Source organism: Leptopilina heterotoma, unplaced genomic scaffold (assembly GCF_015476425.1).
Source record: "Leptopilina heterotoma isolate Lh14 unplaced genomic scaffold, ASM1547642v1 Lhet_246, whole genome shotgun sequence".
Lineage (NCBI taxonomy): Eukaryota > Metazoa > Arthropoda > Insecta > Hymenoptera > Figitidae > Leptopilina > Leptopilina heterotoma.
Genome location: NW_025110962.1, coordinates 75,595 through 87,953, shown reverse-complemented (window position 1 = coordinate 87,953; position 12,359 = coordinate 75,595). Strand labels below are relative to the sequence as shown.

The window sequence follows — 12,359 nt, the reverse complement described above, 5'->3', positions numbered from 1 at the left end:
TTGTATAAGCTCAGCAGCAAAAGTTTTATAAAAACTCATTTCATTTCGTTTATGAGAGAATTTTCATGACATCTAGGCGGCAATTTTATGAACTATTGGCGCGAAATTCAAAAACAGAAAAGTTTAATTAATAAAAGATTAATAAATTGATAGTAATAATACAATATTAATTTTTTTTATACAATAATAAATAGTTCTTTTATAATTAGAATTATTTTTTAAAATAATAATCTGTAAAATTAATTTTATTCGTGTCAAAAGATTAATTTTCATATACAATTGGTATTAATTATGTTGGCAACCTTTTGAAATATTGTTTGCTGCAGTTAAATGAACAAATTTCCGACCTAATATTGTACTGTGATTAGATGAGTAAACATTACCATCAAGATAAATTGTGGATAAACTTTATGGAGTTAGTGATAAGAAAATATGAGTCTCTTTAAATGTCAAGAAAAGAAAATGGTGGTAAAACTTTATAAATTAAATTTAAAAAAAAATTTTTTTAAATATTTTTATAGGATTTTATTTAGTAATCGATTTCTAATTTTGCCTCTTCTTCTTCATCTTTTTTTATTGTTCCTTCTCTTTTCTTTATTTCCTTTTCTGTTTCTTTTTTATTTTATTTCTTTTTTTTTTATTTCTTCCTCTTTTTTTTCTTTTTTTGTTTCTTCTTTTTTCCCTCTATTTCTTTTTTGTTTCTTCTTTTCTTTTTTTCTTATTTCCTTTTTTGTTTCCTCCTTTTTTTATTGTTATTTCTTCTTTCCTTATTTTTTATCTTTTGCTATTTTTTCTTTTTTTCTATTTTTTCTTTTTTCTGTCGCTGCATAAAAAAATGCGTTTTCATATTATAACTTCAAAAGAATTTTTTGTTTAAAGTCAAGAAACAAATTTTCATTTTTATATCTATAAATTATTATCACCTCTTGCTTATTTATGATTTTCTTTGAAAATTTTCCACAAAGAGAAAATGAGAAATTATCCATTGTTTTCTTTTTTTTCCTTCTCCTTCTTCTTCTTCTTTTTAATATATATCAACAATAAAATAATATTATGCGCAACTCATTTTGCCGTTTGTATAATGGGCAATTCCACGTGAGATTTTAGTCGACCTTTTAAAATCGGCCAAAAATATTTTTTTTCTATTCTGTATCGAAAAAAAACAGATACGTATTTTTTTATTTTTGTTTAATTGTCCAAATTTTCGAGTTATGAATTTTCGAAATTTTGGACTTTTAATTGTAGACCTATATTCAGTAGCTTACAAGTCCGAAAATATTGAGTTTAGGAAAAAGTTGTCAAAAAATAAAAATTTTAGTTTTCTTTCGAAATTTAAGAAATGTAAACAAAAAAATTGTTTTTTAATTTTTTATTAAAAAAAATTTTTTTTTTATAAACAAATTAATTTTTTTTAACTTTGGGCCGGATTTTTTTATATTTTTTTAAAATTTATTTATACCTTATAATATAGAGAAGATTTTCCAAAAAGTCCCGAAATGGGCCTGATGTGTTAAATGAGTTTTAAAATATTTTCAAAAATCACTTGCAAGCATCACAGTGGGATTTTTTTTTACAATTAACTATTTAAAACTGTCTACAGCGTATAATTTTTAATCTATTTGAGTGTTCTTTGTTTTAAATTAAAGGGTCTACGCTGTAGACAGTTTTAAATAGTTAATTGTAAAAAAAATCCCACTGTGATGCTTGCAAGTGATTTTTGAAAATATTTTAAAACTCATTTAACACATCAGGCCAATTTCGGGACTTTTTGGAAAATCTTCTCTATATTATAAGGTATAAATAAATTTTAAAAAAATATAAAAAAATCCGGCCCAAAGTTAAAAAAAATTAATTTGTTTATAAAAAAAAAATTTTTTTTTAATAAAAAATTAAAAAACAATTTTTTTGTTTACATTTCTTAAAATTCGAAAGAAAACTAAAACTTTTATTCTTTGACAACTTTTTCCTAAACTCAATATTTTCGGACTTATAAGCTACTGAATATAGGTCTACAATTAAAAGTCCAAATTTTCGAAAATTCATAACTCGAAAATTTGGACAATTAAACATAAATAAAAAAATACGTATCTGTTTTTTTTCGATACAGAATAGAAAAAAAAATATTTTTGGCCGATTTTAAGAGGTCGACTAAAATCTCACGTGGAATTGCCCATATACTTTACGTGTAGAATCGTGAATGACGTCAGAGTTTTGTCGCCATTTGGTGAATAGTATGCAAAATAGTGCAAATAGCATGCCGAATGTTGCTTATATTCTATGTATAGAATATCGCGTCGTTCAAAGGAAGTTTACTTGCTGATGCTGCTGCCATCGCGCGAAAAGAGTGTCTTTTGCAAAGTGCGTTTATAAGTGCGTGAATAGCAAAATTTTAACGCTCTAGTCAATTTTTTAGTGCTTCTTTATCATAATTAAAACAAAAAATATAAATTAATGTCACGATTATAATTAATTTCATATTTTTTCATATAATTAATTATTAATTGCGGAAAAATGTCCCAAAGTAATTCTCTTCAAAAGTAATCTCAAACTAATCGCAGGAAAAAAATATTTCCATAACGCACGATGAAAAAAAATTTATCTTGTCTAAAATGTATGTAAACAAATAAATTACATTTTTTTTATTTCTACACTGAAAAATAAATTTATTTTGATTCAAATAACCGATTAATTGACTATTATCAATTAAATATTTAATTGAATCAAATATAATATTTATTAGAGTCAATTAAATGGTTCAATTCATATTTGCTTCAAATACTGAAATTATTGGTTCAAATACCATTTAATTGACTCCAATAAATATTATTTGATTCAAGTAAATATTTAATTGATAATAGTCAATAAATCGGTTATTTAAATCAAATAAATTTTTTTTCCAGTGTTTATTCATAATTTAAGTATTTTTACTTTAATAGCTTTTTTTATTTTACTTATTTTATTTAATTTTACATAGATATTTGAATTAAATTTTTTTTTCATTTCAAAATTTTGTATATCTTAAAATTCAAAGATTATTATTGTTATTTATATAACAATATTCATATAATAAATATTTGAATGACAATGAAAAAAATAGTTGTAGAAAACAAATTTTGATTACTATTATTTCTTTATAAACTATTTTAATATTATTATTTCAATGTAAATCTAAAATAATTTTTATAGTCTTAGTACTCATTTACTATAAAACCTACAATTTACTAATTTTTTATTACTTTTTTCAAACGATTCAATTATTTTTAAAAAATGATTCGAAACTCAATTATTTTCAATACCTATTATTTTAATAAGAAATTTCCCAAAAAAATTCAAATTATAGAAAAAAGTTTATAAAATTCTCTGCAAATATTCAATTATTTTCATAAATAATTACATTTTTACAGGAATACAATTATTTAAAACATTGAAACACAATTTTCACAAAATATTTTGGAAAAAATTAATTATTTAAAAAAATTTTCGTAAGAATTCAATTATTTTTATAAATAATAAAATTCTTCTAAGGAATTCAATTATTTTTATGAATAATAAAATTCTTCTAAGGAATTCAATTATTTTTAAAAATGTTAATTTCATGACTAATAAAACTCATCACAGGATTTATAATTATTTTTATTATAATTTAAAATAATTTTTTCGAAAAATGCAATTATTCTTAAAAATTTTATTAAAATTTTTCCAAAGAATTTAAATTCTTTTGAAGAATTTTAATAAAATTTAGAAGAATTCCTTAGAAAAATCATTTTAAAAAAATTTTGATATAATTTGTTTATTAGAATTTAATAATTATTTTTAAAAATTGTTATGAAATTCTTTGTAACAATTCAATAATTTTCAATAAATTTCCATGAAATTCTTCGTTGAAATTTAATTAATTTAAAAAATTACACAGAAAAAATATGTGTTAAATTTGTTGCGTGTAGTTGTCAGATAGTGTTGTTTTAACACAATTTTGGTGTTATTTTAACCCTATTAAAAATGTATATTAATTTAACACCCTCTAGTGTTAATTTAACACGCTCTAGTGTTATTTTAACGCCAATAAAGTGTTAAAATCACGCAGTATCGGTTAAAAATGTTGCGTGTTGTTTTAACACTAATTTTAGTGTTAAAATAACACTTTTTTTTTCCTGTGTAGTAGATATTTAATTATTTTTAATATCTATGATTTTAATAAAATTTCCCAAAAGAATTAAATTATTTTTAAAAAAAATTTTAATAAAATTTTTCGCAAGAATTCAATTATTTTCAAAAGTTATAAAATTCTTCGGAAAAATTCAATTATTTTTAAAAAGTATAACAAAACTTGTTGATAGAAATCACTTATTTTTAAAAATTGTAATAATCTCTTTAGAAGAATTCAATTATTTAAAAAAATTTTGATAAAGTTCTTTATAAGAATTTAATTTTCAAAAATATTTAATTATTCAATAAATTTTTTTACTTAGTACTTAAATAATTGAATTCTTGAAGAACTTTTTAATAAGAGTTGATTTAAAATTGAATTTCAGTTAAATATAATAAATATAATATTATAAGCCTTATATTATGAATTTTAAGAAATTAATTAGATATATTTCAAAAAATTTTAAATTGAAATCTTTTAAAAATTTTAATTGTTGTAAAACTGTAATAATATTAAAATTTTTATTTTGAAATAAAATGATTTAAATTTTGAAGAATTTTATTTAAAAATTCCAACAAAAAAATAATTGAATTTTGTAATACATTGAAATTATTTAAAATATTTTAATTCCTGTGGAAAAGTGAATAGGCATTTGAATATTTATTTCAAAAAATTAGCCTATTTTTAATAGTATTTTTTAATCTTAAATATGCTTTTTGCTACTTTTCTAAAATTATTTATCGAGAACGTAGCCTGATATTACCATCAAAAAAATAAATAATAATGATAAAAATTATAATAATTAATGTTTATGGTAATAATGATAATAATAATTAATAATAATAATTTGAGAATGTTGTAATAAATGATGTTAATTTAAAAAATTTTTTAAATTCTTACGAAGAAACTAAATTATTTCACACATTTTTTTTGTTTAATTTGTTATTGGCCTCGTTTTTTGGAACTACAAAAAGCAATAAGTTTTTACTAAAGAATTACTAAAGAATGAATTGTTTTTACTAAATTATTTTTGCTTAATAACCTTGTTTCGGATTAAGAAGTAATTCAAACTCTTAATTAAATTGACATTTTAAATATTGCTTTCTCATAGAGGAAGTAATGTATTTTCTATAATAATTAATAAACGTTTGAAAATTAGAGTCTGTAATATATAAATAATTAATTAGAGTCAATAAATAAGTGAAGCAATAAATAAATAAACAAAAAATAAAAAAAATTAGGGTTGGGAAAATAAATAAATAAATACAAAGATAAATAAATAAATAGAGAAATAAATAATTAAACAAATCAAATAGTTATTTAATTAGTTATCTAATTAATGAAAATAAATTAACTAATTTACTACATTAGACCAAAAATTAGGTCAAAATTATAAAAAATTTGATCTTTTCCATTTTTCTGATTGTTTTTTTTTTATTGTTTACGTATTCTCGATATTGATGTTATCATATTTTCGATCAAATATTTCTTATCAGTGCGTATTTACAATAATGCAAAGTCTTCTCGCTCTTTATAAGATATATATAGTTAATTTTAGATCGTACATGTTTACCTGTCCTCTAATGTTGATTTTAAGAATAAAGTAACATTATCATCATTTACGTTCTTTTTTTTTAATCGTTTATCATCTCTCTTTGCAAGAAAGACCGAGATTCATTAATCTTTCGTCTTCAATCATTGAATGCCATTAACCTCTATAACTACCAATTTTTTTTCTCCACTGACGTTCATCTGACTTAGCAAAGCAGTAAATATAATAGCTCTTTGTTATTCAACTTTTTTTTTCTCCTTTATTTCTTTTTGTTATTTTCTGACAAAACTTTGAGATTAATAAAAATTTTTTTTTTACATTACGATAGAGAAAAAACGTTTTTAATATATGACTAGGAGGAAATTTACATTATGTTTGTCGTCAATGTTTGTTTTTAAATTTATTATTTGAAAACTGTTTAAAATTAGTGACGCGCTCCGAAGAAAGATACCTGAAAAGCTCACTTCGGAGCTCGCTTCGGAGTGCTATCAAATAAGACAACTATTTAGAATTTATTACTTGAATTTTAGTATTAAAAAAAAAATTTTGTTTGTTTCTAAAATGATGGAAAATCTTTATTGATAATTCTCTTTTTTGTCGTGTTTCTAATTATTTGGAATTTTTTCAGGTCTCTTGGAATAAAAATGCGGTCAACGGATCTCTTTGGATTCTTCCTCTTATTCCTCCTGGACTTTTGGAGGCCAACGGAGGGATTATGTACCATCGAAAATTCCACAATTGCCAACTGTCATTCACTAAAGGACATTGTTGATATCAAACGGGAGGATATTGTCACTCTAAAAACATCAATCGAGGAGAATATTTTGACTCCGAACCTACTTGGAAATTTAACAAGTCTCAAACATTTGGACCTTTCGAGGGGGAATTTATCGAAGATTTCACCTGGAACATTTCATCAATTGTCACAACTTCATTCACTTAATTTAGCGGAGAATCACATTAGGCATTTAAATTCGAGTTCTTTGGAGGGTTTGAAAAAATTGCGAACTCTCAGTTTGAAGAAGAACAATTTACGCTCACTTCCGGAAGCGCTGACCGATTTGAAGAATCTTAAATTTCTCGACATTACGAGAAACCATATTGATTGTGATTGCGCAACTTTGAGAGTAAGGGATAAATTGGTGGAGAAGGGAGTAAAGATTGCTAAGAGAGCTGTTTGCAGTGGACCAGTTGGAGTAAAGGGTTTGTCCCTATTGAAGCCAACTTCAGAACTAGTTTGCATTTTTGAGGAACAAGATGAAGGAATGCAGAAGGATCAACCGTTTGGTAAAGATGATGCAGAAGGTTTGGAAGATTTCGGATCTGGTGATGAGGAAATAACCGATGATGACGATGGAGGACTTGAGGATGTTGAAACACCACCAAAGGAACCGGAAATCGAAACACCAGCACCGGAAACACCAGCACCAGAAATAGCAGTGCCAGAAACACCAATGCCAGAAGTGCCAAAAACGACCGAAGCACCAAATCCGAAAACAACCGAACCTACAGTTTTGGAAACAACTGTTCCACTAACAACACCAGAAAAAGAGACTTCAACCAAATCGATCGAGGTTTCTTTGGAGAAAACCAAATTAAAAGGCGACGATGGTCTATTTTTCGACAGCGAGGAAAAATCATCATCAACCGAAACAAATCATCAAACACAAAAACCCTCCGATAAATCTGATCTATTCTCCAACGAAGGTTCCGGCGATGATGACGAGGGTTCCGGAACACTAACACCACCGATAGACTTCACCAAAACAAGAGAAGAGGAGTCAGCCTTCAAGGACACCGTATTCGACAAAGACGCCTCGAATTCCGGCAGTTTGTTCGACTCCATCTTCGGCAATTGGCCCGATTCACCAACCACACTCCAACCAGAAGACAAAACCCCAAAATTCCCCGAAATCGAAAAAGAGGAATTCCTACCAGTCATTCCCGAGAAAGCATCAGAAGCCGACGCAATGCTACCAAAAAAACCCCACGAAAAAGTACCCGAAACATCCGAAGTCGAAAAATCAAAGAACACCGAAACAAAACAAGAATTAGCGGACGCTTCTCAAGAGGCAAAGACCGGTAATGCCCCAATGGTGGTGCTAATAGTCCTCCTCGGCATTTTCATCGCCCTCATTATCCTAGCAGCCTTCAAGGGTGATTTCTGCAAAAAGAAACGAATTCCCGACGATGTCGAACGTGGCACCGAGCTGAAGGAAATGAGAAAATCCCTACTCGAGGGCAACAATGCGGTACAACCGAAAATATCCAATGGCAATGCGGAAAGTGTGCCATTAATAAAGGTCCCCCTGCAGGACGATAAGGAAATTGTGAATCAAAATGGAAATGGACTGAAGGAAACTCCAACGGCAAACGAAACACAAGAACAAGATCCTGTGAAACCACCAAGAAAATCGAATCTTGATGAAGTTACCCATTCGCCAACAAACGGAAAAACACATCCCATTGTTCCGCCGTTAAATTTGTCACAAAGTGAAATAAAGGCACCGCCTAATACTCCAATGACGGATTTCGGTAGTCCGCCACTCAGTCCCGATGCACAGCGAGTGAAAATTATCCTACAGGAGAATCCTGACAGTGTTCCGAAAACGCCGATTCTCATCACACGAACGAAAATGGGTGAAAACCTAGTCAAAACGCCCTGAGTCCAAAACACTTTTTTAAAGACTTTAATAAAATTTTAATTAAATGATCAAAAAAAAAAAATTTGGTCGGAAAAATTTTCACCAAACAGTGGGTGAAAAAAAGTTTTGTTACGAAAATATTTTTTTTTGGTGGAAAAAGATTCGTTACACGAGAACTATTAGGAAAAAAGGGAGAAAAAGTTAGGAGTTCAATTTCTTTTAATGGTAGAGATTTTGTTAGAAAAATATGATGCGAAAATATTTTGCTACAAAAAATAAATTGTTACAGAAAGAACTTTGAGAAAAGAAGAAAAATTAGGAGTTAAATTTCGTTCTTTGGTAAAAATGGTTTTGTTGCAAAGAAGATTTTGTTTGAAAAATATTTTGGTACGAAAATAGTTTGATAAGACGATACTTTGGTACAACAATATTTTGGTACAGAAGTATTTTGTTACAAAATTATTTGTTAGATTAAAAAACCTAGGGGAAGAAGAAGAAAAATTTTGATTCAAATTCCTTTTTTTTTGGTAAAAATGGTTTTGTTACAAAAAAATTTCGAAACAATAATAATTTCCGATACCAAGATATTTGTAACAAAAAAATGCAAAAAAAGAAAAAATATTAGGAGTTGAATTTATTTTTTTTTTTTGTATTAAAAAAGGTTGTTACAACAAGTTTTGTTAGACAAATATTTTGATACAAAAATATTTTGTTACAACGATATTTTAATACAAAAAAAAAAAATTTGTAACAGAAAGACTCCAAAAGAAAAAAATATATTCAAATTCTTTTTGGTAAAAAATTTTTGTTACAAAAAGATTTTGATACAATAATATTTTAAAAAAGCAAATTTTTTTGGTGCAATATTTTGGTACAAAAATATATGTTAAAAAAAACTCCGAAAAAAAGAAAAAATATTAGGAAAAATTTTTAGGAAAAAATGGTTTTGCTGCAAAAAGATTTTGATACAATATTTTGGTACAAAAATATTTTGTTACAACAATATTTTGGTACAAAAATATTTTGTTACAACAATATTTTGGTACAAAAATATTTTGTTACAACAATATTTTGGTACAAAAATATTTTGGTACAAAAATATTTTGTTACAACAATATTTTGGTACAAAAATATTTTTTTGCAATAATATTTTGGTGCATAAATATTTGCAACAAAAAAGCTTCGACAAAAAAAATATTACGAGTTAAAAATCTTTTTTTTTGTTAAAAAATGTTTAGTTGCAAAAAGATTTTAATACAACAATATTTTAAAACATCAAAAATATTTTGTTACGGCAATATTTTAGTAGAAAAATATTTGTAACAAAAAAGCTCTGAGAAAAAAATATTAAGACTTAAATTGCTTTTTTATGTTGGTAAAAAATGTTTAGTTGCAAAAATATTTTAATACAACAATATTTTAAAACATCAAAAATATTTTGTTGCGGCAATATTTTAGTAGAAAAATATTTGTAACAACAATATTTTAGTAGAAAAATATTTGTAACAAAAAAACTCTGACAAAAAAATATTAGGAGTTAAATTTCTTTTTTTTTTTGTTGGTAAAAAATGTTTTGTTATAAAAAGATTTTGATACAACAATATTTTGAAAGAACAATATTTTTTTATAGGTAACAAACAATATTTTCACAAGAAAAATTTTTGGGTATTCAAATATTTCTAAGGAAAGCTCCGAAAAAGGACAAAATGTTAGGAGTTAAATTTTTTTTTGGTAAGAAAGGTTTTGTTGCAAAAAGATTCTGATACAACAATATTCTGAAAAACCAAAAATATTTTGTTACAACAATATTTTGGTAGAAAAATATTTTTTTGCAATAATGTTTTGGTACATAAATATTTGCAAGAAAAAGCTGCAACAAAAAAAATATTAGGTGTTAAATTTCTTTATTTTTGTTGGTAAAAAATGTTTTGTTATAAAAAGATTTTGATACAGTAATATTTTAACAGAACAATATTTTGTAATAGGTAACAATAGTTTGCCAAAAAAATTTTTTTATTAAAATATTTGTAACAAAAAAGCGCTCCGAAAAAGGACTAAATGTTAGGAGTTAAATTTTTTTTGGTAAAAAAGGTTTTGTTGCAAGAAGATTTTGTTACAACAATATTCTGAAAAACTAAAAATAATTTGTTACAACAATATTTTGGTACAAAAATATTTTTTTACAATAATATTTTGGTACATAAATATTTGTAACAAAAAAGCTCTGTCAAAAAAATATTAGGTGGTAAATTTATTTTTTTTGTTGGTAAAAAATGTTTTGTTACAAAAAGATTTTGTTACAACAATATTTTGATAGAACAATATTTAAAAAAAAAATTTTTTTTTAGTAAAATATTTGTAACAAAAAAGCTCAAAAAAAAAAAAAAAAAAGAAAAAATAGTAGGAGTTAAATTTCACTTTTTTGGTGTAAAAAGGTTGTGCTAAATTTTTTTTCCATAACCAAGGTTTTGTTATCATAAGATTTTGTTACATCAACATTTTGATACAAAAATATTTCGGTACAAAACTATTTTGATACAAAAAAAACTCTGAAAACATTGGTAGCATTTTCTAATTGGTTGGAAAACAATTGTAAACATTGGTTCCTTTTTTTCTACGTAAAAATGTTTTTGTAACAATAATATTTTGTTAGAAAAATATTTTGTATACAAAAATAAATTTAATTGTAACGAAAAAGAAGAAAAATGAGGAGTTAAATTTCTTTTTTCGAAAAGAATATTTCCGCTACAAAATGATTTTGATAAAAAAAGACATTGTTACAAAAAGTCCGAAAGAAGAAGAAAAAATAGGAGTTAAATGTCTGGAATGAATATATATATAGTATATACACAAATTCACGATTGGTAATGGTACTAAAGTGCTAATAGTTTTTATTCTCAGATATATAACATTCAAAAAACGGACGTATCGTATAATGGAAGCTTAATTCCTAAATGGGACTAGTACTATATAAAATCTATTAGAGGTCCATTTTAGAAATTAAACTCCGAGTCGCGTTTAAATTTATAAATAATTCCTAAAACAATTTCTTTAATAGAAAGACCAATTTTTTTTAAATGCATAGATAGATATCATTTTTATATTATAACTATATATATATGTAATAAACTTATCTTCGCTTTCGAACAATTTTTTTTTTTAATACTATTTTTTAAAATACTAGTTTCAAATAAATTCTTGGATAAGGAATATGACACTGTCATTGTCATAGCCAGTATAGATTATTACGCGTTCCTTTCGAAGAAAAAGGAATCATTGAGACTAGTCACTCTGCAAACGAAATAATCACGAAAAATAAAATAAAAATAGAAACATATATTTGTATACATCGAATGTTAATTTTCTTTGGGGAAAATTTAATTGACGAAGAAGAGAGAAATTAAATTGAATAGACGGAAAGAATTGTTGATGGAATTTTTACTTGAAATTAAATTTTGCTTATTCTTTCGCAAATAGGCAGATAAATTTCTATTGAAATAAAGAAATAAAATTCTTAATGTCACATTCTCTCTAAATTATTATTAAAATTATTTTTTCTTGTAAACAATTACTTCACACTTTTTTTCCTGTAATATAAATTACTTTACATTTTTTCCCCGTATGGTAAAAATTACATTTTTCCGTCTATTCAATAAAGAATTTTGTTTGTCTACTAAATTATCCGTTTATTACTTTGTACTATTTCTTCTTTTCAATGCGGGATGATTGATTTAAAAAAGAAAAAAAAAATTAAAAGTGAACTCAGGTTCAAGGGAAATATCATACATATTTCTCAGTGTTTTGTTTTTCACACTCAATTTTTTTTTTTTTTAATAACAAATAAATTTAGTTACGATGAATGCTGTATGCATGAATGAATACCTTTTGTATTAGTCATCTCGTGATAAACGAACAACGGTTTCTTATGCGTTTTTTTTTTGTTGTCATTTTTATTTTTTCAAATTTCTACTTTTTATCCAGATTTATGTTAATTCTAAGTAGTTTTTCTAAAAAG

The 12,359-nt window shown here is 25.0% G+C and overlaps 1 protein-coding gene across 3 annotated transcripts in view; it reads left to right on the top strand.

Moving 5' to 3' along the window:
* Positions 1–9,096, top strand: part of LOC122503152 (protein windpipe) — a 62,205-nt gene extending 53,109 nt beyond the window's left edge. Inside the window, exons 1-2 of one of the 3 annotated variants that reach the window (XM_043613598.1) lie at positions 2,291–2,370; positions 6,328–9,096. In XM_043613598.1, the coding sequence (XP_043469533.1) occupies positions 6,344–8,365 (2,022 nt within the window). In that variant the 5' untranslated portion in view covers positions 2,291–2,370; positions 6,328–6,343 and the 3' untranslated portion in view covers positions 8,366–9,096. Of the gene's footprint in view, positions 1–2,290; positions 2,371–2,449; positions 2,612–6,327 lie in introns of those variants that run through there. The other 2 variants (XM_043613596.1, XM_043613597.1) reach the window with 2 other exon arrangements.
* Positions 9,097–12,359: the final 3,263 nt, after the last annotated feature.